General features: G+C 39.4%; 1 protein-coding gene across 3 annotated transcripts in view; it reads left to right on the forward strand.

The window, feature by feature from the left end:
* LOC139937566 (cilia- and flagella-associated protein 410-like) overlaps nt 1-27,380 on the forward strand; it is an 86,379-nt gene that overhangs the window by 20,555 nt on the left and 38,444 nt on the right. For all 3 annotated transcript variants that reach the window (XM_071932770.1, XM_071932771.1, XM_071932772.1), the window contains exon 2: nt 20,381-20,399. In XM_071932770.1, coding sequence (XP_071788871.1) covers nt 20,381-20,399 — 19 coding nt within the window. The remainder of the gene's footprint in view (nt 1-20,380; nt 20,400-27,380) is intronic.

Below are 27,380 nucleotides of genomic sequence, written 5' to 3' on the forward strand. Positions count from 1 at the left end.
GATTGACTTGCCTGTTGGGTTATAATACAATCAATCGTCCATGCATAGACAGTGTACATGGCATTGGAGGGGGGGGGGGGGGTTGGGGATGCACTGACTAGTCAATAACGCCAACGCATTGTCTCATACTAAAGTTCTCTAGCTCAAATAAATAAGTCTTGAGGTCCGTTATTATATAGAAGCAATAACCAGAGGATCCTCCCATATACAGGCATGTTCAGATTGACTTGCCTGTTGGGTTATACAATACAATCAATGTTTCATGAATGGACAGTGTACATTGCAGGGGGTGTGGGTGAACCGAGTAGTCCATAACGCCAGCGCATTGCCTCATACTGACGTTATCAAATAATGAGTCTTGAGGTCTAATCCGTTATAAAGCAATCCCTTCCCACAACATCTCCAGATTGACTTGCCTGTTGGGTTTTCACAATCAATGTTCCATGCATACCGACAGTTGTACAATCTACAGTATGTATTGGGGGGACACAGTCCATATTGCCAATGCATCGCCTCATGCTAAAGTTATACAACTCAAATAATGAGTCTTGATACCTAATCCATTATAAAGCAATGACCCGGAGCATCCCCCCTATAAATACAGTCATCACCGATAGAGTTCAGTGCACCAATCAATAACACTTCCTGCTATCAATTATCGGACCCAAAGCAATTAATAGATCTGGTCCCCCCTTGGCCAATGCTATCTGCCCGTTTGTGTTTTGCTTGGCTTAGAGCGAGTAAGGCCAACAGATCAATACATAAACCGTTAAGCCACTACTACTTATGGTCACAGTGGGACAGTAAACCTGTACAGGTGTATGGTATGGAGCATCTTTTTTTATATTATACCTTAGGTGTGTGAACGGAAAAAATAACCTGTTTCAATTTTCAATGTGGACCCCCCCCCCCCCCCAGTACATGATTTTTGGTAAAAATATTTTAAAACGCTACATCAAGTAAACACTTTTTCTGTGAGTGAGTTGATAGTCCTTTTTTTTTTTTACGTGGAAAATACGGGTCCTTTTATCACTTTGTTAAAAGTTACTGATTTCGAGGAGGAAAGAGTCGGACTAATTTTTTTTAGATGGCCCATGGAGGAAGAGATCCTTTGTGGATGAACAAAGAGCATTTGATAAGAACGGGATTAGAACCTGCAACCTTCAGATTTTAGAGCTACATTAGCTGCGTGTAACACTAATGTTGCTGGTCTCCCTTTTTTGTCAGTATCTTGTTTTAAGACTATCTTGTTTTGATTAAACATGTGACGATCAAAGCAAATAAATGCCACATCAATAGTTCGTTCCCTGTTCTGAACTGACAAGTTTTTCTTCTTACTCTCTTTCTACTCTTCTCAATCAAGGTTTACTTAGGAGCCCCAGAGGAGAGTGTTTTCACTCACAGTCCTTAGAAATGACGGTCTGGCACTTTACATGTAGATTTTGTTATTTCTCCCGAAACCAAAAACATAATTTCAAGTTTACTCGAACAAGTCGACATGAACAACATGACGATAACTGATGTAACCTTTTTCCGGTGCTCTCTCTACCCGTGCTTGTTGCCATGGTTACCTTAGCTTTAGAGTAGGACAGACTATTTTTGTAAGGAATTCCGCAATTACAGGAAAACGTTTTCTCTCCCCCGTGCTTAACTAAGTATAAGATGTCGGCTGGATCACGTTTTTTTTCTGAAGAAACTTGAAGAGGATCTTGGCAACAACAAGGGCAAGAAAAGAAGTAGAAAAAAAAATTGAAAGCTTTGGCATTTCCTAAGGCTCTCTGTGAGCTCATCTGAAAAGAGTTGAACCACTGCTGAAATCCCGATAGAGTAATTCTTTTAAAAGTGTATTGCTGTGCTTGCTGGACTGGGATTAACGCTTTATCTTGAGTTGAGTGCGTAGAAAAAATAGCGGCGAATGCGATCGCCGCAAAATTCCCTTGCGATGTTTGACTATCAATGTGTCTGTTATTTTTTCAGATCTGTCGGATCGCAAACATTTTTTGTGTAAAAGAGAAATGAGGCTGCTAGAAAACAGTTCGTAGTTTTTTTTTTATGGAACCCAAACTAAAGAAATGAAAGAAAAAGAAAATTTCGCCAAAACTAGGCACAGCCCGAGTTTGTTTTTATGAAGTTCTTTTTTTCTTCATGAGATTGTGTGTAGATTTGGCGTGTCAGAACCTTTAGTGGTTTGTATTTGTCTCGTTGGGTTTCACCTTTCAGGAGGATTGGCAGATCTCTGGAGGATTGTTACACTACGAGTCAAACCCCTAAGGGTCACTGGTATTATGGTTGCACAATACCCCCGCACCCAATCCAAAAAAAAGTCATAATCGTGCAACAAATCCAGACAGATCCCGAACACAATGTCCCTCTACCTTGGCAAGGTGTTCTCAAATGCCATGTACATGTACAGCCCCAAGGGAAAGTTGGTAAAGAAAAAAAGAAAACTACAAAAGAACCAGACTCCGATTTCAAGTCGGCAAATCAACACCGAAAAGCTCCAAGTTGTGAAAATGGTTATTTATTAAAGTGGAACTTGATTTCGGGGAGTTTTCAGCTGTTGGATGTGTGCCAGTTGTTTGGCCACGGGATATTTGCGATAGAGAGTACCACCTGAAAACAGTTCGACTTAAATCACGTTACAAGAACAAGGCGGACAATTTGTGTGTGTTTAGCAGTCCTCAAGGTTATGTTCTGATCCAAAAGGGTCTGTTTACAGACACGCACAAGGAATTAAGACAATTTCTCCACTAGCAAGCTCTGTACCTTTCCATTGCAATCCAGAGATTCTGTTTCTAATAGGATATCCAGCAGTTTGTGGAAGATTTGAAGGGAGCATACTGTACTACACGTATACCTATGGTGTAGCAAGCAAACAATTGCAAATTTGTTGATCTTGTGTCAAGATTTGTCACAACAGAGCTCAACATACATGTACACTCAACTAGGTGTTCTAGTGAAGGTACATGCAGCTCTTAAGCAATGCAAAGGTTTTGGGTTCGAAACCCACTAGAGTGATTCGCCTGTGGATTTGTTTTCACATGTCAGGAAAGTACTGCTTATAAAGTGAGTGCTTTAAAATAAACAGTGGCGTAAAGGTAGAAACAAATTACATTGTACACCTTGAATGTTGCTGTCCAAACAATCATGTGCTAAGTGCTGTATTGCGGAGCTTCTCTTTAATGCAGTCCTGTGGTTACACAGCTTCCCTGTACAGGTATGCAGCTGAGACCAGCTCTGCCGTAATTTCCAGGGACAGAAAAAATAACAAATAAAACGGGTCCCCTAAGATTTTATGTCAATCCTCTGGCAAAGCGTCAGCCCTGCTCTAAACTGCGGTAACAATTTCGCCCGTGAGAGTATTGCATCGTGTTCCCCCATGCAATACGAGCATCACAGTTATCCTCTAGTTTGTATGACGTTGTTTGTTGGAAGCTGTTTTTTTTTTCTCCGTCTTGTTTTTTCCTTTTTCTCGCCAGTAGCGTTTAATCTTGGAGAGAAACTTTTACAATTGACAGAAGCCATCTGCCATCAGATATTAAATTCCCCGTGTGAAGAGGAAGCTTGACTGATATATAGAGCAGTTCCATTTACAATTTATATGGACTTCTTCCTTTGCAACATCAAAGAGGGACGAATGATTTACGGTAAAAAGATGAAAATACCACAAATGCCGAAATGAACACTTACTGTAAATATTGTTATTTGAGAGCAAGTGTAGACAACATTAGTTGAACAGTTCTACGGTTATTTTTTTTCTGCGATTGCCATTCTTAATGCTGATTGATCTAGATCCTCACAAGACACTTACTACAAACTGAAGATCAGTTTCAATATTAATTTTGTTTTATAGTGACTGTATTTCAAGACTTGGGAGAAATAATCTCAAGCAGAGCTGCCAGCTCTCCCTGATTCTGCTGAATTCCCTGAAAATAAAACAATCTTTCGTTGTTCTGATGAATCAATTTGAAAGTCTCCCTAATTAATCTACATGTATGTTGAATTAAAGGGAAGGTACACTATTGGTAATTGTCAAAGACCAGTGTTCTCACTCGGTGTATCTCAACATATGCATAAAATAACAAACCTAGCTGTGAAAATTTGAGCTCAATTGGTCATCCGAGTTGGGAGAAAATGATGAAAGAAAAAACACCCTTGTTGGACGAATTTGTGTGCTTTCAGATGGAATAAAAGACTTCTTGCTAGAAGTCTTTTAATATTTTAGTGAGAAATTACATCTTTTTTTCAAAAACTACGGTACTTCAGAGGGAGTCGTTACCCAAAATATTTTTTACTTTCAACAGCTCTCCAATGCTAGTTACCAAGTCAGTTTTTAAGTTAATATTTGTTTTGAGTAATTACAAAACGTGTACCTTCCCTTTAAGTAAAGTTTGCGGTAGCACCATTTTGTGTAAATATCTTTTGAGTAGTGTTGGTTCTGAAAAGAACTGGTGGTTGACAACTCAACCATTTGTGTCAACATTTTTATCAGTATGCTCTGATCGTCTTCACAAGAATGATGTACATGTATGTGTACGTATGTTGAATGTAATTTTAAAATCTCCCTGATTGCAAGATGCAAATGTTGGCATCTCTGCTCCAGAATAATTGGTAAGTGTTAGTCGTTGACGTTGATGTGCTTTTTTGTTTGACATTTATGTTTTCACAAACTCAGAAAGTTTACAATTCAAAAAGCAAAACTTGTGTCTCCAGTGTCCTTTTGAGCAGGCAGTCATGTATTATGGATAGCCAAGGTGGCTGAAAACCATCTGAAACAGTTAAGATGTGTACATTTATGTGCAGCTCTTACAAGAAAAGAGTTTCTCTCATGAGACAGCCCCGAGGCTGTCTTAATGAGACGGGGAGGTTGGAGGGAATTGCTCTCACAGTGATCAGAACCAACACAGGATGAGCAGAGGAAAGAGGAATTCAATCTCCCATTTCTCAGGGTATTTGTTTTATGGATGAGGGGATCCGATGACATTGTCTTGGGGGCGGGGGGGAGGAGGGAGGTAAATCTCTTCCGTCCGAACACAAATTTGTACTCTTAACCTACTTGCATTGATTAAATAGATTAAGAAATGGGATAAGTCATTAAAGAAAGTTCCAGGTTCTGAGAATATTTTTTGTTTCAATAATTTTTTTAAGAAGCTGCAGCAAAATTTGATCGTTGAAACCTTGAGTCTGAAGTACTCTTAACCTATTTGCATCGGTTTAGGATATTAAGAAATGGGATAAGTCATTTAAAGAAAGTTCCCGGTTCTAAGGAATTTTGTTTTTGAATAAATGTTGTTTAGAAGCCGCAGCAAGATTTGATTGTTGAGACTTTTATTCTGAATTACTCTTAACCTATTTGCATCGATTTAGGAGATTAAGAAATGGGATAAGTCATAAATGAAAATTCCATTTTTTTCTTATTTGAATAAATGTTTTTTACAAGCAGCAGGAAATATTTGATCGATTAAACTTTTAGTCTGAACTAGGCAATGCAGCATCAGACCTTGAAGGGATTTAAGAGCGTGACCATTTTATCTTGGTAAACCACGTCTGTAGTTGTTTCCGTGGTTTCAATTTAATTTAATTGAATTTATGTTGTGTATTGAGTGTTGTCTGTTGTAATGTATGAAGAACTACAGGGAGAGCCCAATGGAAACAGGGCCCAATTTCAAAGAGCTGCTTAAGCACAAAAAGTAGCTAAGCACAAGGAATTTTTGCTTAGCAGAATATAAGGATACCAGCGAAACTACCATTTCACATGTATAATTTGTGATTGGTATCCTGCACATTTCTGTTTTGTAAGGTACATCTGGCATGATGCTGCCATGTTCTGAAGCAGGTATCTAGAAGTTATCACGACCCTTGAAACGTGACGTCAGATACTCGGGCCACCAGTGGGACCAATATTTTTCAGAAGTGTTGGGTGATTTACATAGCTGTGCAAAAACAAGTTTACCAAAGTACACAGGTACCTACACAGGTTGATTAAGGAACAACAGGGAAATCCATGCTGCACTGTAAAAGCTCTTGGGATACAGTACAACTAGGCAGAGTAAATAGGAAAAAAGGACTTGGGTCGATCCAAACCCGGACTTTCGTCAGAGCTCTAGACCCTTGGCGCTTATGTACTGTACTCAGGAACAGTTCACTGTAATTTGTTATCGTTGAGTTGATGGTTTGAACCAAACCTCAAGAGACCATCTCTTAGCAATCTATGATCACAGGTCTATTACAAGACCATAAAATGCATATAAGCCAAGTTCATCGGTTAAAAAAAACCCACCTCAAAACAGAAACCCTTAACTTCTGCTGCCCACATTCAAACCACCTGTTGTGTCTATTGATTGATGCAATTTTAAATTTCAACAAACCGGTTACATACCACAAGATTGTTTCGGACTTTCCCAGGATAGACGTTGTTCTTGCCAATTGAGCAGGTGCCAAAAGCTTGAACGAGCCCCGAGAGATCTCAGGTGAGGCTACGTGCATTATTTTGTTTTACTTTCGGAATCCTTAACCAAAACTCTGATAAATTTACTGCGCATGGCGGCCATCAATCACATTGAATCCTGGCGCCAAATCGAGTTTCCTACGCTTTCTTATTACCTGTTATCTAAAGCACAATTTGCAAAAAAATTACCTGCCTTTAACGAATGAAAACACAATGTGCACACAATGACATGCCCATGTGGGACAAATTTTTCAAACGGGGACATTTTTCTTGTTTTGTTGTTGTTTTGTGTGGACAGAGTTTCCTTTGTGAGAGAGTTCTGTGTAAAAAAAAAAAAAAAAAAAAAAGAAAAAAAAAAAAAACCTTAACCGCCTGACTGGTAAAGTCAGTTTGAGTCCATTGTATTCCCAATGGTGGTAGCTAGAGTATTTAGGAGACTGACTAAACTCACATGGGAGGTTTCTTGGTTGTTAAGAATTTTGCACGGCCCAATCCGAGAGAGGCAGTGCCCGAGAACAAAAACCAGCATTTTTTTTTTAAACTATACCGTTCTCACACGGACGTTGTCTGAAAAGTACAAAGAGGTTCTACACTTGATGTAATGACAAAATAAAAAGTGCATTAAACTTTGCTCTTAATTCCAGTAAGAAATTCTAAGAGCACTAAACAGCAAGCCCGAAGTGCAGTGACCACTGCGGAGAAGTTAATTCAATTTGATTTTAATATGATTAATTTTATATCGGCTTATCCCTATTTTCATCTCTGATCTCTCATATCTATTCGGGGGTGGGGGGGGGGGTTGGAACTTGGTCAATTAGAAATCTTAATACCTTGCAAACACAATTTGATATCCTGAAGTAATATTGTTATGAAATGAAAAATAATTGTCTGTAGATTCTAGTCTAGAATATATTATGGTTCGACCTCACAGTCTTGAAATAGTATTGATAATATTCTTCAAAATGAGAAGCTCAATTAAATTTTTGAAAGTCTTCATTGACTTTTCTCTTGGTATGCCTAAACTCTTTTTTGAAACACTCAAATCAGTCATATATAAATTAATGTACCCCAAGTGAGAATCTCACACGAATACTCAAAAGCTGACACGAAAACTATGGTTCAAATATTATTTTAAGGGACTTAAAATATAGAGACCGTAGACGCAAAAACTACAAATATTATTTTAAGGTTCTTCAAATATAAAGAGAAGGGGGGGGGGGGGGGAGGGGGACGATTGCAGAAATTCTTTCTATATAGAGGATAGCTAAACAGCCTTGTCACCTCAGTATATAAGATTATGGCTGACTGCAATGCTCTCGGCAAGGTTACTCAGAATAGAGGAATAGGAAGAAGAAAAGTAGGTGACCAAGTTGACACCTTTTCACTGTCAGTCTGCATTTGACCTGCGCTGAAGTGAGGATGTTGGGGGGACGCTGCATCCTTGTGTGTGCTCTGTCAGTTCTTCATGTCTTGATGTAATACGATTACACTCCGGGCAATATATTTCTTGAGCAGCTTGGAGTGCTTTCAGGCTAGTTGCTGTAGTAGCTACATGTAGGTTTTTAAATGTAGTTTGACTTGAGATAATAAAGGGTTTTTCTAGGAGTTTTATGTTGTTAGTGTACAAAAAGTAGATCTCTGTAGGTGACATGGTACATGTAAGTGACCAGATTTGTTTGGTTTATCTGGATAGTAGGGTTAAGCTCATAGAGTGGATAAGTGGATGTGCTGTTTTCAAAAAAAAAATCTAACACACTGGGAAGGTAAAGGGCACAAACTCATTGAAAATGCACCCATTCATTCAAAACACTTGAACCTTTTAAGCTAACTATAGTGGATCATGTTTTAGTTTAGATGTGATCAGGTGTGATGTGGAGTTGTCAAACATGTTTGGAAACAATTTCCGACTGTCCTTCTTTACATTATTTTCATTTTGTTGCATGCTGCCTCTCTCCCTTTGTGGGAGGGGAAGGCAGAAGTTGGGGACATTAGTAGTACTACATCATGTTTTAGCCATGCAACTTGTAGGCCCTAAATGTAATATTCTCCTCTGTAAATACACACCCCAACCCCAGGAGTGTGGCTCACTGTACAACATTCCTGTTTTCAATGCCAGTCAATGGAGCGCGAGAGACCCCTACAGTGCTATTAAAAATCAATCTTACGCAACATTTTCTCTTCATAATTGAACAATTATTACCCCATTCTTAAATTTCTATTATATCGCTGGCGGCCAGGCCCTGGTGGTTTTGGGGGCAGACAGACTCGCTGGCTACCCCTCACTGGAGCTTCTTTGCCAGGCATGGTTGAACCACTGGGTTGAACTGTTGAGCCTCTATGGTTGAACCAAAGGATTGGTATGGATTGTTCCCTCTGTGGTTCCAGTGAGGCTGTGGACACCATGTCTGGAGGTCTGTTGTATTGTATGGCTGTGTTTCCAGGGACAGATATTTCATGTGAAGCCATGAACGTGAGGGAAGAGCTCACAGATTTTACTCACTCACATATTTTTGTTTTGTTTTGGCTGTTGCTACAACATTTAACGACAGTGGACACTATTGGTAATTGTCAAAGACTAGCCTTCACAGTTGGTATATCTCAACATATGCATAAAATAACAAACCTGTGAAAATTTGAGCTCAATTGGTCATCGAAGTTGCGAGATAATAGTGAAAGAAAAAAACACTCTTGTCACATGAAGTTGTGTGCTTTAAAATGGTTGATTTCGAGACCTCAAATTGTGAATCTGAGGTCTCGAAATCAAATATGTGGAAAATTACTTCTTTCTCGAAAACTATGTCACTGCAGAGGGAGCCGTTTCTCACAATGTTTTATACTATCAACCTTTCCCCATTACTCGTCACCAAGTAAGGTTTTATGCTAATAATTATTTTGAGTTATAACCAATAGTGTCCACGTTATCAACATCATGTGTAAAATCTGCTTACCAGAAACTGCGCAACACATGAACACTCACACAAATTGATTCTCACATTTGTTTCATACCCTGGTGGATAAAAAGATATATTTTTTGGACAAGTGTCTCGCCATCAAGCCAGAGATACTTGTAGCTGCCATTGAGCTCCCTGCCTGTAGGGGGATCCCTGCTGACTTATAATTGTGGAGACATGGGGCTTCAGTGCAGGCAAGGAATTCCAGTAGGATTACACCATTCTTTAGGCTGGTGTTTTCATGCCCTTGGAGTAAAATGAGTTACACATGGACAATCAGTAAAAGGATAGAAACCACCATGGCTTCTGTGTAGTCAGCGAGTGATAAGATATAGTGTGGCTTTTGTGTCTCAGTATTTTTTACATGTACCTCCATTGCTACCTACATGGTTGTACAAAATGTATGTCGGAAGAACCCTTGGTTTTATGTAGTTCTTTATCTATGGGTAGTTATAACATTTATACATACTCTATGAGCTACACATGGACAATCAGTAAAAGGATAAAAACCACCATGGCTTTTGTGTAGTCAAGGAATGATAGGACACAGTGTGGCTTTTGTGTCTCAGTATTTATACCTCCATGGGTGTACCTTAAATGTGTAGGAAGAACCCTTGGTTTATAGTAGAGAGGAAGGTCCTTTATCTATGGATGGTTATAACATTTATAAGTTTAAATCTATGAGTTAACATGGACAACCATATAAAAGATAAAAACCACCGTGGCTTCTGTGTAGTCAAAGAGTGATAAGACAGCGTGTCCTTTGTGTCTCAGTATTTCTACCTCCATGGGTGTACCATAAATGTGTGGGAAGAACCCTTGGTTTATAGTAGAGAGGAAGGTCCTATCTGAGGATGGTTATAACATTTATACATTGTACTCAATGAGTTACACATGGACAACCATATAAAAGATAAAAACCACCATGGCTTCTGTGTAGTCATGGAATGATAAGACATACACATAGTAGCGTGTCTTTTGTGTCTCAGTATTTCTACCTCCATGGTTGTACTTTACATTGTAGTTAGCAATAGAGGAAGGTCATTTAGTTATCCTCCATTGCATACTGTACTCTATGCTGCCTGTAACCCAACTAAAAGCTGGAGTTGTAAAAAAAGTCCGCCCAATGTTTGGTGTAGGCCTACTGTAAACCAACACCAAATTTCATTATTGCTGGTGACTCTATTTGAAAAACTGCATACATGTAACATAGGCCTAATAATGCCAGGTCGATTTGCTAGCACAACCAGTGTTTTATCATCCAGCCAATACCATGACCTAAAGGAGAGATGACTATTGTAGAGCTAGAAATAGAATGTCCTTTCCATTTCCCTTTGAATACATAGACAGGTGAGATTCTACGTCAACTCCGCCATCAAAATAACATTAACGCTTTTGTGTGCGCCAATCACTCGCTAAATAGTTGGGAATCCTAACCTAGAATTTCCTCATGCTCGGGAGAATGCTATAACAGACAAGGAGGATCCATTACATCTTCCTAGAGATGTTCCTCCCATCCCTCTCTCTTACTCAAAAACAAGTTGAAAGTCTAGCCTATTCAAGACACATGATCCTTCTGATGATGAGCCCTAGCAAACAGTGATGGATCATCCGCAGTTAGCCCGAGTAGTGTCATTGGCCTGTGCTCTATGCTTGCACGGCATGCCTGCTGTCATGCCCCATCAATTTGGTAATTTGTTCACCAGCATGATTAAGTCTGCATTATATTATCGTTTTTCATGTTTTGAGCGCTGGGCATTAAGTCTTCACGTCGTTGTCATTGTACAAGAACACTTGCTAGACGTCTGAATTTTAAAGCATGCCCAAGTAAAAAAATAAATTCTCATTCACAAGCTGCTCTGAGTAAAATTCATCCTGGTAATTGTTTCCTTATTTTCATACATGTGTGTATTTCTGTTATCAGGCTAAGAGTTCACTTGTTACACAGTTCTTTCTTAAATTTGTTTGTCGTTTTTGTGATTTAAATAGTCACAAATAGTTTTATGATGTTCAGTGATAACTCTAGCTCTAACTTAGTAGACTGGAACTGAGTATTTTTTGAACACCCTAAATAATTCTGTATTCATTGGTTTTATTATAAATTTTTTAACAGGCCTTGAGCTTCTCTGGTTAGGGGCACTATATGAGGGAAAATGTGAATTTGTATCAAACTTTTCACAGCGATTGCTGTGGGTGAGGTGGGTTTCATTCAACGCCTGGTTTAACATTTTGTGTGAAAAGATCGTTAAGTTCTCCCTGAAGCTGTGTGGAGACAATGTACATTACGCACTACTGGACAAACTGTATTTTACAGGAAATGCATTTAAATGTAAGACATGATGCATTGAGATCAATAGCTCTGTGCTTTTTCTCCTCAACTCTGTGCGAGAGTTAAATCGGAAAAGGCTCTTAAAGCCAGAGTCCTCATACTCCAGAGAGGAGTCTTTCCAGAAGGCTTGGACTGCAACATCTTTTAAGTCTCGGCTAGATCCGCAGAGCGCTGTTACCAAGCTACAGAACTGTCCCCTTAAAGGGTTTTGATACCTTTTGATGGAGACCGAGGTTTTGGCCATGACATGAATCCCTACTCACTGTGGATGATATAATTTACCTTTAGAAGTTTCAGCTTCATTAGTCGTCAAGGAAAATGTTAAATCACAGAGCAATGCTTTCAGAAGAGTCGCGTAAATCCGTTATACATGCTGGAATAATTTTTCGTCTCATTGAGATGAAAATTATTTTTGTGATTTTTTTTACACCAGTTTCTAAAAAAACTACTGCACCTCAGCGGGTAATATTTTAAAAGAAGCTTTTTACCATCACTATCTTTAAGCCGTGTACGTTTCTTTCAGAAGAGTCGCGTAAATCTGTTATACATGCTAGAATAATTTTCGTCTCATTGAGATGAAAATATTTTTTAAAATTTTTTTATACCAATTTCTCAAAAACTACTGCACCTCGGCAGGTAATATTTTAAGGGAAGCCTTTTACCATCACTATCTTTAAACCGTGTACGTTTAAAATGCAAGTCTGTGGCATTTGTGTTTTGAGTGTCGTGTGTCGTACAGAAAAGTACCCAAACCCTTTAATCCTCATCAATTCTAATGCAAAACTTCCCACCCAGGGAGTCGGCCCTCTCGCCCCGCTCGCCCCGCTCGCCCCGCTCTGGAGGCTCAAGAGAAAGCGGGTACATTAAGCTCATCTAAATAGATGGACTGCGGAAATGATCTTCGCCACGTGAGCATCAATTAGAAAAAAAACTGAACACTTGCGGACGCGCTCTCTAGCTGACTAAGAGCCAGATCCATAAGTTATTTTATTAAGTGGTGGAGTGCATCCAAGATGGATGGGAGAGGATGGTTGTAAATGTGCATGAGACCATTATTATCAAATCGGGAGGGGTTTTTGAAGTGTATGAAAGCCTCTCCATACATCTATTATCATTGTCATCAAGAAGATGCATGTGTGTTGGACCGCATGTGAACAGAGCACTTTACCCCAAAACTCTGCTATCATCGTATGCCTATCTTCTTATAAGCCTTTTTGAGGTATGGCGGACACAATGCTACAACACTGTAAAGTTGTGGTAAATTTGTGCGTATTGACCATAGAAATAGAACGTATGTTATTCAGTGAAGTGCGCATTTTAGGCGACGCGGCGTTTACACGTAAACCTAATGACCACCAACATGGTGAGCGTTGCATCAGTCGCGGCGTGTGACGTGCGCGTATCACGTCCGCCATACCTCAAAAAGGCTTATGATGAAGGTTACTTGTCTGACATAGACCTTTTCGCAAGCACTCATTGTACAAGCGCTAACTGTTGAACGAGGTGCATGCTGGTCTAGCTAGCGATCAAAGCTAGGGTGCACCCCATTCAACGCAAACAGCGCCTGTATCGAGCATTTGTGATAAAGTTTTTGTGCCTTTTGTATCTTCTTGTGATGAAAGTTATTTGTCTGACAAACCTAATTCAAATGGAAAGTTGGAAATTGTGGGATTGTTGAAACTTGTTTCATGCGAAGTGAATTTCCTTGCGGTGGGAATTTCCTTGTGTCACAATTGGAAAAACAGCCTGCACTGATTATTGCGCACCAACATTCGTTTCGCATTCGCAGTCGCAGGAAGCAGAAACCTGGCTTTATTTCTTAACATGTGTCATTTTCCTAGTTAAATGTGCTTGTCTATTCATCAAATTAGCTTTTTATCAAAACAGTGAAAAGTCCAGGCACTTGTTACAGGTACATATTACAGTGTACTGAGATATTGCAACATGGAGCTCATTGTAGTCAATGATGAATGTTTTATTTACGCTCCCCAATGAACAAATTTTCAAAACAAACAGGTGCAAATTATATTACATTGAAATGAAATATTGATCCGGCCTTCCCCTGTTCTTGAAAGTTGTTTTGATTATTACAGACAGTAGAGGAAATTTATACACACACACACACGCACACAAATACAAAAACCAACAAACAAAACCCCACGCCAACTGTTCAATTTCAAGCTTGAAACTGGTTCAGATGCAGAATTTGCTAACCTTGTTGGTTTTAGAAAATCTATTGACTGTAGAGGAATTAATCATATTATTTATGAACATGTTCATAAATATGTTGTATAAATTTGTGGTGTGCATGTATCTAATAATCATGGGCGAATTAGATTGAAAGATATACACTGAGTGAAGCTTCCATACTTCTATAGACATGTACACATTGTTTTTTGTATGTTTACAGTCAACATTGTGCAATAGCAATTATCATGTTTTGAACATGATTTCCATTTAACAAGTAAACAAACTACATATAACAATGGTTATGTTTAAAAAATATTTGTAAGCAGATTAAAAAAAAAAAAAAAAAAAAAAAATATAGCATTGATCCACAAGGGTTCATAACTGCTTGACAAATATTTGTAACATCATTTTGAAGGCAGTGGACACTATTGGTAATTACTCAAAATAATTATTCGCATAAAATCTTTCTTGGTGGCGAGTAATGGGGAGAGGTTGATGGTATAAGACATTGTGAGAAACGGCTCCCTCTAAAGTGCCATAGTTTTCGAGAAAGAAGTAATTTTCCACGAATTTGATTTCGAGACCTCAGATTTAGAATCTGAGGTCTCAAAATCAACCATCTAAACGCACACAACTTCGTGTGACAAGGGTGTTTTGTTCTTTCATTATTATCTCGCAAGTTCGATGGCCGATTGAGCTCAAATTTTCACAGGTTTGTTATTGTATGCATATTTTGAGATATATCAACTGTGAAGGCTAGTCTTTGACAATTACCAATAGTGTCCACTGCCTTTAAATCACCCTCAAAAAGTTACCTGCCTTTTCTGCACATTTTTTACTAGAAATGTAGAGTATTCAAAAAGTATTTTTTTTTCAGATAAAGCCTGCATGTCCATTCACCCATTTGAAAAACCCACACCCATTTGAAAAACTGTTTAGGTAGAAAAGTGGTACACTTTATTGTGTTTCCTATGTAGAAATGTCCCTTGTTAAATAACAATAACCCCATAATTATGGCATTTCGCTAACGAGACACCTCAAGCAAAGATCTTGAGGGAATACTTCCCCTGGGGGACAAGTCAAATTCTTCCTAAAATGGTCCGATCTATCTAATTGCATCACACATCCTCCAGGTTAGTGTCTGCCCTCATAACAAATTCATGTCTTGCTGCCGGCGGATCCCGCTTCTGCCACCGATCTTCAGGAACCCTCCAATGTCACCACGAAATGATCAGAAATAACAGCATTGATCCACAAGAGTTTTTGCCCGGATGGAAATGTGGCTTCCTCTGGGCAGGTGGGAGATGGCCGACCGCAGATTAGACCGAGAAAGTGAGAGAAAAAAAAAAGGAAGAAAAAAAAAGAAAGAAAAAAATGTTGTAAAGGGATGAAGTAGAGGATTTCACCTTGTCCTTGGGTTGGTCGGTTCCTTCAAAGGCAGCTTGGTGTGAATCATTCTTTGACGGATTTGTGATCTTCCTGCAAGTTTTTTCCTTATTGTTACTGATGCTGCAGGCCTGATCATATTCCTTGTTGAATAACTTGATGGATTTGTGATCTTCCTGCAAGTTTTTTCCTTGTTGTTATTGATGCTGCAGGCCTGATCATACTCCTTGTTAAATAACTTGTTGAGCGTTTCTGTTAAGATGGGGGACTTTGAGGGATAGCAGTCTAGGAGCCAAAACACCTTGCAATGTATGACTCATGACATCATAAAAGCTCTCAACCAAAACTGACTTCTGTTTATTTCTTTTGCCTGGCATTGTCAACCTCAACGACAGTAAGCATGTGGACCCAGAAATGTTAGCTCTAACCAGGCCTGGAATTTCACCTTTGAGTGAGCATGGCCATTTCCATTTTGAAAAGGGCACTTCTATTGCAAAATCTGTAAGTCTATATAGGAAAGTTTTTAAGGGGCACCAAGGCCAAGACCAGGGCAACGAAGGCCATGGCCTCCTCGTGGCCTCCATGTAGTTCCAGGCCCGCAAACATTTACTTAGTATCACAATTTTGTGTTTGTGTTCCTTTCTATTCGCTTGCTTTACAAGATTGAATATTTGTCATTCAGCACTTTCTGTAGACTGCTACTAATCTTGTTAGGCCCCAACTCATTATATTTTAACCACAATACAAGCATCAGGAGAAGGCGTTTTCAGTTGATATGAAAGACACAACCACAACCTCAAAGGCTATATTTGCTGAAAATCTATATAAAAAAAAAGTCTCCTACCTGATTAAGAATTAAGGAGATGCAGAGAGCTGCTGAATAAAAAGAGCATTGCACTGAGCAAACGTTCAGCTGATTGCACAAATCTCAGCCCGTTTATTTGTTGTTTTTTAACAACAATCAAAGGGCTATTAAATAGATCCTGTTGAATGTTGAGCCTTATTATAGCCAGCACAACCAAGTAACCTGTGTCAACACCTTTCCAAACTGAAAAAAGGGGCGACGGTCGCACACAATGTGCTCTCTGTGCAGAGCAAATTGAGCAAAAATGTCTGCAAGCGCGCTGACCGGGGGAGCTCCATTCACGCAGAAAATAACAGGCCAGATCAGGGTAAATATTGATAGACCAACTTCCTGTTACATTATTCTGCTGGGGCGGACTGTTTCTAGACTTACTACGACTGTGTGGGAGCCTGTGTGCATAACCTCTGCCGCAAGAAAAACAGACTTTTGCTTTTTAGTTTAGGGGGGCGAGCACAGAAAGTGTTTACGTTTGCTTCATTTTGGACTGAAAAGAGGCACCGTTTTGTAAAAGGGGGTGTTGACACGACGTGGTAACTTAATATCTATTATGAAATTTAGGAATTAATACATATGCCCCCCCCCCCATGGTTGAAGTGTAATTCACGGCCTGGTTTTGGGAATTTATCTGTCAGGCTGTTAGAATAAAAACATCCACCGTGTGCATACAAACAGCAAGAATGAGAAATGTCAGACTTTTATCTGAATTCAGACCTTTTAAAGTCAGTCTTGTGAAGAAAATCGTTATTTTTCAACAAGTACATGTGTAACAATCCTACTATTTGATCTAATAGACCCTTCCCATGAAATATGTAAATTGCACGTAGCGCATGCGCACTAACGTTTTGGTTGGCAAAATGAGGGAACATCGCGCTGTTTTGTACACGGGTAATGGGTGCGTGATGCAGACGTGACTGCGCGTCTGCTTAGTTCACAACTCTATGGCGTTTGCCAACCAACAGGGTCTGTACGCACGCGTTAATGTAATATTCATGGGAAGGGTCCATTCTCTTGTGCTGAGACCATGTTCCGAAAAGCTCTGTGAAATCTGTGCAATCTTTATCACATCTTCTGTAGGCGCTTTGTTGTAACCTTAGGAAAAAGGCACCTGATAATGATATCAATGCTGTATACAGTATGTCAAAAGTGGTAATACCAACATTTCAACATACCTTTCTAAAGTTTGGAATCCTAGTTTCAGATATATTTGTCCGCAAAGACTCTCACACCTGATACATACATGTACATGTCACTGTTTATCACTTACCAAGAACCACACAGTGACAGATTTTGGTCATGTATGTTACTTCTTATCCAATTCCTAAATAGGTTGCTCCCCTCATTAAGTGCATTTTACTGATTAGACTTCCCAAGGACTTTTAATTTAAGGAAGTTGCTAATCTTCACAAAATTGTTCTTTTATCAATTGATAATGATTTACCCGCTTGGCACTGCAGAAAACCCCCAGCTGCCATTTCCCTCGTTTACCATTTATAGTAAGAACAGTTTCAAAAGTATTTCAAACTTGTGGGTTGTCGAAGCAAAGCCGCAGAGTATTTTAGTAATCTTTACTTAAATAGCAGCACAGATAACCTCAAGAAAAGCCAAAAATCCCTAGTGGACACATTCACTTGTTCTTCCTATGATGATCATAAATACGTAAACCCACTGAACTGCCAAATACTTCGCAATTCCCAGTGTAATAAAAAAATAGTATGAACGAAGTGAACCTTTAAACATGTATTTAATACTGAAGGTGCTACAGAAAAATGTTCTGCAAAAATATCACAGCTCTCCACAGAAACTTTTCACTCCATTACATGAATGTCAATACCTTGCAATACATTGCAATAAAAACTGGCCACATATCGTCCACAAGAGTGGTGCAAAGTGTGAGAAGGTACGATCGTCACAGTGTGCAGTTCGAGACTTAGGTACTGCGAGCCCAGTTGAGGCAGCGCCCCATAGATTATTTGCACAGGTTTTTGTTTTTTTATAGACTCAATGCTTTGGTAAAGTTAGCAAAGCCCCAGACAAAAGGGAAGACCACTCGACCATTTCCAAGAGGAATTTGATCCTTTCTCAAATGCACCTCTCTTGAGTCTGAAGGGGGGTAGAGAAAGGGGGAGAAAAGAATCGCGGCAGATAATCGGCTCAAGGAAAGTGAGCACAACCCAAACATTGCCTTTCTTTGGGGAGAAAAGTCTTTTGAAGGGGGGACTCTTGGAGTAATTATCTGTGGGAAACTATTCAGTTAGAGGATTGGTCAATGGAGGACAATCATTGGTCTTTGATGAAGAGACATTCCTTTGGCTGGATGCGAATGTTTGGAGTTTTTTATCTCTTTTTTATTTGGGGGGGGGGGATATTACAAGAATCTTTGGATAAATTGTAAAGCTTGGTATGGGACTTTTTGTGATTCAGTTTGGGTGATGATAACTTGATTGACTGAATTGTAATATTTGTGTGATGGGGCAGGCTGGGTGCCTTTGGATAGCACAATGCTGTTGGCGCCGCATTGTCAAATAACTGTGTGAGTGTGCAAGCACTTGTGAACGTTGAGTAGTACCAGGCAAGATTATTCTTTCTACTTAGTCTGATTACTGATTTTATTTTCTTGCCTTGGAAATAATCAGACAAACTGTGATAAAATAGCCTGAATCACCACTAAAGCTGGCATTATGTTCTTGAAGGTCAGCCCCTGTACTTGATAAAATATTCCTTTTTACTCTCTCCAAGGACCAAATATCATGCCTGTAGTACATTTTAAAGGTCCCACAAGTTTTCATTAAAGACACTGGACACCTTTGGTAATTGTGAAAGAGCAGTATGCTCACTTGGTGTATCTCAACATATGCATAAAATAACAAACCTGTGAAAATTTGAGCTTGATTGGTCGTCGGAGTTACGAGGTAACTATTAAAAAAAAACCAGCCTTGTCACACGAAGTTGTGTGCTTTCAGATCAGATGCTTGATTTCAAGACCTCAAATTCTAAACTTGAGGGCTCGAAATCAAATTCATGGAAAATTACCTCTTTCTTGAAAACTACGTAACTTCAGAGGGAACCGTTTCTCACAATGTTTTATACTATCAATAGCTACCAGTTACTTGTTACCAATAACAGTTTTATGCTGATAATTATTTTGAGTAATTACCAATAGTGTCCACTGTCTTTAAAGGTCCCCGGGTTTTCATTAATTTATGTGTAATTGTACATGCCTGATACTTCTTGAGGCAATGGATGCCATTGCCTCCATGCCCTCTGGTCATTGCTTTGGTGCCCTTGAAATACTCCAGTAGAAGTTAACAAAGGGTGCCCTTTACCAAGGAGAAAATGCCTTGGTGCTCTTTCAAAAATGAAGCATACTGGCCTGATTGCAGTTCCATTAAAAAAATGAAAGTCCTTATATCCGGCATGTCACTGGGGAAACTGGTGTGAGAGTGGATTAATTAACTCTCAACAGATAAGCACTTAATGTAATTTAGACTTTAATTCATTAAAAGATAATTGGTTCTCGGATAAGGAGATTGACATTAACATGTGCCGGCCGATTACCGGTCAGTTAAACCTTGATGGACTTGTACATGCACATCCATCGATTAAGGAACAGGAGTTTTGACTTCCGAATCTAATATATACGATTGACCAATTAACATTCCGGTTTCCAGCAAAAGGACAGCTGAATAAAAAACCAACCAAGAAGTGACCACAAGCTTGGGCTGTGAATTGTTTTGATGAACTTGTCAATTTGAATTATAATTAGCGCCTGCATCATTCTCTCTATTACAAATCCTCCCAATCGAAAACAAGAGGATGAAATTCCATACATCCGTGGTGTGCTACTTTTACCTTTTCTAGGTTTTTTTCGAATCAAAAGGGAATTAAGACGATTCCTGTTGGCCCGAGAACAATTTCTGATTGATGATCCCCCGTAATCCGAGAATGGTATACATGTCCTGATTTATGCTATTGTTGTGAAAATTTCAACACCGAAGGAAATTCTATGGATTGATCTCTGCCATAAAGCTTCAACACACCATAAAAAACAAATGGCTATCTCAAGTCCTATATGTCAACACTTTTCTAATTACCTTTGCTCTCTCTTTCTTTTTTTCCTTCCTCATGTTGCCCCTCTCTGTTGACGTCGTTTACTCGACCAATCTGTGCCGCTATCGCCGTTGTTGCTACGTTATATCTGATGTGCCTCGCAGGTGCGGAGACCTGACAGATGTAAGTAAAACTCTCACACATCTTTCGTGTTTCACCTTATTACTTTATTACAGGTAATTGAGGAGGGCCGTAATTCTTGTAAATTGCTCCCCGGTTTCGCAACATACTCCCCGAGGCTTTACTCTGCTGTTTTTTTGTCCTTACCCGATTGCACTCGATAGTCGTTGAGTTGTTGAGAGCAGTTGGGAGAGATTTTGTAGTTAAGTTTCATCTGGAGTTGGCTGGTTTTGTATTCAGATAGCTTTTAAATGTCAAGTTGAAATGCACTTATTGTATGTGTGTGAAGTTTAAAGTTATTGATGGGAATTTCAGAAGTTTAGACTGAGCGTTTCTTGCATCAGCACAAAATTTGAGAAATTTTAAGGGATTAAAGGCAAGCTCATCATTTGTACATATAAAATACAACAAGGTACTGCAGTCACAATTTACTCTATAGATGTTTTTGTCACCCTGTTTTTATTCGTCTATCAACACTATGCTATTGAAGTTATTTTTTATAGAAAACACAACCCACACACATTTATCTAAGTTACCGTGCCCCCCCACGCCAAGACCGCAAGTCAAATATGAAAATTGGCAAACTGAGTAAATTGCCATCATGTGGTGAGGTTTTCCTCTGAATGCCCTCAGTTCTTGTAAATTTGTTATAAATAAGCCTGCTTTAATTGGCCCTGCCAAGTGTCAATACTACATCTGAAAATACATACTGTAGGGACGATTTAATTGGATACTGCCAGAGCTAGGGCACGATCACCTGTCTTTTAAAATGCCTTTTTGAAAGTCTTATTATAATTAAAGACACCAGAAAAGCTCTCGCAAATGTTTCTTATCAATTAAGCTGAAGAAGAAGCGGCATTAACAAAGGCAGAACAAACCTAAAAGAACACCTAGCTAGTAAAATTTTAAACAGTATAGAAAAAAAAGCACAAAAAATTACCCCAAAAGAATTCAATGAAAGTTACTATTTGAAAGCTCCATGAAGATTAAACATTAGCATTTTAAACCTGATAACAAACCACTGCCCCACAGGAAGCTACGGCCAAAAATAACAAAAATACATGTTTAGCGTCCCTGCCCGCTTCCTTTAAAGAGGCCACCGCCTCCTTTTTTTTTTATATGAACAAAATAACAATTAAATGAAAAAAATAGAATAATTTTTAATGATCTCAGTCATATACAATTAAATTTGAAAAATAGCCCAGCTGGTTGTCTTTAAAAATATGTCGAGCTGCCATTTTGAAAAAAAAAAAGGCCCGCCCTCCTTCCTTTTTTCCCGAAAAGGTAGGACGCTGAACATGTTTTTTTTTGACCTAAACCATTTTCATTATATAAACACAAACAAAGGTACATAAACCATGCCAACAATAATATTTACACATAAAACAGTCGACCGAATCATTGTATTCGAGCTCAATGATGTTCCCTCCCTTTAAACTCCATCTCCTACAAGTCAGCAACCTCGCTGACGGGGGATAAACAAATTCCATGTTTTACTTCACACCTCGTCATGAGTGAGATAGAAAAACATGGGTCGAGAGAGAAAGAGATAGAAAGCGAGCATCTTGCATTCTCCCCGTGTCCCTCATCTCTCCAAACTCTTTGACATTTTGGAAAGTGGAGGTAGCATTCCCTGTAGTGTCGTCACACGATACCCTTGGTTCTCTCGAGTCGGAAGGGCTTAGCACCTGGGAGGACGAGGTTCCGTGCTGCCGAGCGCTGCCGAGCGGGGGAATATAGGATGGGTGGTGGAAGCCGCTTTGTCGACCTTGGATGGGGTCCAACTGCAAAACAGGAAACCACCGGGAAGCGAATCAATGGGGATATAGTCGATAGATGTAGGACATCGTGTGAACGAGGTTTGCTGGTAGGAGGAAGGGATGAGTTTGCGGAGGGTGATTTGATGCACTGGTGCCACTTACTGGTGCCGCTTGTTGCTTCTAAATAGAGATAAAATGGTACCATCTTCCCTTTAGAAGATTCCTTTGCAGATTTATAGTATCGAAAATATTCGGGCATGGATACCCTGGAAATATTTTGTATTCAAGGTACTGAATATTGTTTGAGTAAAAGGTAATATTATAACTATTTAATTCCTATAATTAGCGCATTTTTTTACATAAATTAATAAAAAAATAAAAAAGATGGTACAGCTGCATTTAGGCCTATAGCAGATATATTTTTTTTTATACATTTTTTTTTACCTAAAAAATATGATTAGTTCCTGAGAGATCGACCGTAACAATCTTACATACCTGTCAGCAGTTGTATTGGGGACAGAAACCATGGAAGATGTATTTAAGATGAAACTTTAGTATGAAGGCGAGCAAAATACAATTTTTAAAATGTCAAGACTACAACAGCGACTCTTTTCAGAGCCAACACAATAGATTTATACATGGGTTGAACTGCAAGTTTACTAGTTATACATGTAGTACTTCCTATTGTACATGCCATGTAAAGCTGCTGCTTGAAGTGTTTTTAGAGAACGACCAGGCAGAAACTTTAACGCTTTAGATACATCATCATCATCATCATCATCTTCCTACGCTATGCAAAGGCCTCTCTCAAACTGTGCCAGGTATTTCTGTATATCTTTGCCTTTCCCAAGTAAACTGCTAGTAAACTATATATAATATTTGGTTTGCGGTAATACCATGTGTGTATGTACTTGCCAGGTAGAGTTTGTTCTTCTTTCTTTCTTTATTCTACTATCGCAGAAGCGCTTTATCGGATGTTCGGGAGACTTCTCAGTTCTGAAAAGAACTGTCCTGCTTTTTAACTACTACTCGGGCAGAAGGTATAGAAAAAGACTGACAATACACACATGGTGCTACCGCAAACCAAATATATATTGATACCTCACCATTAATGCTTTAAATCCTATATATAAGTTAACTATAGTTATAATTACTTTCTTTTATCCACACCATGCAAGGCATCAACCATCCCTTATGAAATGTTTTTAGAAATCGAACAGGCAGAGATACTGTAAGATAATGCTTTAGAAACATCATCATCTGCCTACTGCTGGGGGAAGGCCTAGCCTCCTAAACTGTGCCAAGTATTCTTGCCCTGTGTATAAAGTCTTTGCCAGGCTGTTAATCCCATGTGGTTAACTATCTCATCTTTCCATCTTGCTCGAGGTCGGCCATGTTTTCTTTTTTCCTGGAGAGAGGTTGTCATTCTGTGGAGATTTTGCTCCATATCTTTCATCTTTTCAGGGTTCAGCCCAGGATTTCTTTAGTGTTGAAAAAATGTTTCCCGGGAAACCATTGGGAGATGGATCAGTTTTAAATGGTAGATCAAAATTAATGACTTTGGGTTCATTTTTTACTGGTAAATACCCAATTTTACATTTTGTAAGTGTAATTTAAAAATTGGGAAAATGTGTTTGGAAACACAGGAAATTCTATTAGTGGTGGTTGGGGAATCCCGGCCTGAGTTCCAGGCAGGTTCTCCAGCACCGACCACTGTGGGCAGAACCCTTTCTTTTATTCTGCCTACATACATGGCGGAAAGCCCAAGAACCGCTTGTAGAGAATACTGGTGTGGGGTCGAGAGCCCCCCCCCCCCCCCACAGATCCCCAGAGGTTTAAGGGCTTTCTTGCTGAAGATAACATAGTACGGTAGCCAGCACAGAAGTCAGAAGTAGCCAGATTATTTTAAAACCCATGATACTGTGAGTATAGTCCCCATGACACGCTTTAAAAATGGGCTCCATTTGAAGTGATAATTAGGATGCCAGGTTTGTTTACTTTATGTTTTTTTTTTAGATTTAATCTTTTACTAATCCCATCTTAATGGGTCAGATCCAAATAAAACATTCCCCAAGGCCCCTTATTTGGCGAGCGGATTCATATTTGGGGCTTCCTTGAACAAAAAGGTAAATGGGACCTTGGAAACATGTTTGTAGGACATCCAGATATCCCCACATTCCGCACTACAGATTTGATTATATGGCAACAGTATAAAACCCATCACTTGTCACATTATACTATGCACCTCTTGTCATGTACCCTGTTATTTGTTGATCCTCTCCCCTCTTCGTTATTTTCCCAACATTGCACAAAACAGTCCCCAGAACAAATTGAAGGTCCCTTTATTTTTTATGGCTTCCTTGGCTTGTATGAGCAAGGGGGGTCACGGTCAAGCGGCCAGGTAGTCCGTCCCTCTCCCCACCCGCATCCAACCACCTGGCACCTGTGATAACAGGGAAAAGGGTTTCTCAACATAGGAAGGATTCCAGGTATGTGGATCATGCAGCTTGAGTTACCAGCTTGTCTCCCTCAACTGTCAAATCATATTGGAATTAGCGCTCAATTGGGGATACAATTAAGCCTTGGATTCAGCCGCTTGAGCAGCGGCCGGGCAGTGTTTGGGTTTACCTGCTGCTGCCTGTTTCTCAATGTTAATTTTACAAGACTGGGAAGAAGAAGAAGAAAAATGAGGACGGTAAACTTACTATAGGAGGGTCTCTTCAGACGGATTCTTGCCTCCTCAGAAGAGGCAGACCCTGGTATTGTGTTTCTGGTGTGGCTTTCAGTGCACCTCGGTTTTCACAGCTTCTCCCAGTGAGGCTTGTCGGATTACCAAATTGAAGGCATTTTACACTTAGGTTTTGGGTGTAAGTTTTCATTTACTGACTGACATCGTAGCTGTAGATGTTTGGGAGGAGAGAGAGAGAGAGAGAGAGAGAGAGAGAGAGAGAGAGAGAGAGAGAGAGAGAGAGAGGGGAAATAAGTCTTTCCGGGATTTTATTTTGAAGTTGTACATTTTAGTTATCACCTTTTTCTAAATTATAGTTTGAAATCAATATAGTTAAATTAAAGTTCCTGCTTTGAAGGACAGGATACAGAAAAAAAACTATTCGGCCATTAAAGCTGACATCTTCAGTTGATGAGAATATAAGCCTTAAAAAATGAAAAGTCACATATCATACATCAGTTAGAATCTTGAGCGATGTAAATAGTTCTGTCAGTATTGTTGAAATTTTTATAGGAAAAAAGTAGGGTTTCATTTCAACATTACTCGTTGTAAATATAAATGCAAATTCAGACATGTTTCTGTGAGGATTCGTGTCATTTCTTGCTTTCAAATCAAGGAAAAACGCAGTCTGAATCATCGAGCTTGTCAGAAGGAATTATGAAATGCAAACTGCACTTTCTCCAAGTCGGAGTCACATCCCTAAATCTTGTGTCTGGTTTTCCATTTCCTTTTAATGCGGGCCGACAAAAGCGGCACAATGGCCCTGGTGAATTATTCACAAATGCTAAGGCTAAGGCTTGATGTGTAAAAGAGAAGAGAGAAAGAGAGAAAGGTGGTGGAAAGAAAAAAAAAACTGGTAGCTATCATCGCCAGTCTTGATCAGCGAATTCGTCTGTGGGATTTGGAAGCATTGGCAGCGGCAGTTGCTTTGTCCACCGCAACAATGAAAGCTTCCCGTATAAATCCAAGAAAAGAAAAAAGAAAATAATGAATAAATAAAAAAATAACCACCAAAGAACACTTTCCCCTGTGGAATTGACTCAGGCTTAATGCCTAGTCCAAGTTTTTTTTGGAAGACCGCATACATATTTTAAATTGCCGAGATGGGTAGCTGTCAGTTTCTGTTTTGAGAGTAAGTCATTAGTATTCTTGACTACTTTATTCGTGACTGGGAGCCTCTGGATTTCCTCACAGCTGCAAATGAGGAATTTCATTCTCTTACATGAGTTTTTTTCCACTTAACAGTCCCAAATTTACGGTACCGGATGCGAAAACCATTTTAGGTTTTCATAAATTCATCTTGTAGTGATTGCAAGTGACATTATCTCGCCCCGGCACTGACAAACATTTGGGGAATTTTTATTTTCCCTTATTATTCCTCCCCACAGTAATATGATCGTCTCAAAATAATCATACTGGGTAGTATGGTCTAAAAAAAAAAGGTTTTGTTTCTGGTAATACCCGATCGTCCCTAATTTTACGCCACAACCTAAGACTTTTTTTCTGCTTCAAGAGAAAAAAGAGAAACGGAGACCCTATTTTAACATTGCATGTAAACCGGAAACAAAAACTTGTTTTGGCCTAAAGCATGTTCAAGGCATTATCTTTTAATTCCTACAGGAACTGTGGTTTACACAGTCTACATCGTTTAATAAATAGATTAAAGCAATTTTTGGCTGTTGATTTGATCTCACTAGCTCGGAGATGTCCACTTCTAGGAGGCTGGTTCACATCCCGTAAAAAGGCACGATGTTAATTGGATTTTCAGCCCCTCTCTGATTGCATCTTTCCCCTCTAACGATTCTCTGGGGTTTTTCCCTCCTGCATCTAAAATTTAAACTTCCTTCATGGTCCTCTCTCAATGGTGTCCTTAGATACTGCATTGATATTCGCCTTTCTGAAAATCCTTGGTTTCACAACCAGAATAAAAATATGAAAAATACAACCCCATCCCCCCCTCCAATCTTGAATTGCAGTCATACATTCGCCATTCCCGCTTTCCAACCCACTCCCCCAACCCAAATCATACTGTCACTATTAGTTGGTTGATTGCGTCTGTGGATTTATTGACTCGAACGCAAACATCATTTTACACCGAAAACACAGCTTTGTCTTTTGATTGTATTTATAAACCACCCGCCACCAACCACGCTTAAATTCCCCCTCTCTCTCTCATCATCTCCCGCTGACTAATACCATTCAAAGCCCATCAATATTCAGGAGACAATTACCGCCCGATTCGTCTCCAATCATTGGGGGTTCTAATTTTCCACAAAATATCAGTTTGATTGAAGCTCACACTGGCTCCTGAAATCCTCACCGACATTTTGTCCACCGCCGCGGCCCCAGCCCTAAACCAGAGAGCAACAAGCTTCTGTCAATATTAATGCATCATTCTTGCTTTTCTTGGTTGATGAGGTTTATGCGGGGCTTTTAGTGACTGTGACTCACCCCCAACGTCTTTCACCTGTCTGTTATAAGAAGAGAGAAACCCTC

The sequence above is a fragment of the Asterias amurensis genome, chromosome 5, assembly GCF_032118995.1.
Source record: "Asterias amurensis chromosome 5, ASM3211899v1".
Taxonomy (NCBI): domain Eukaryota; kingdom Metazoa; phylum Echinodermata; class Asteroidea; order Forcipulatida; family Asteriidae; genus Asterias; species Asterias amurensis.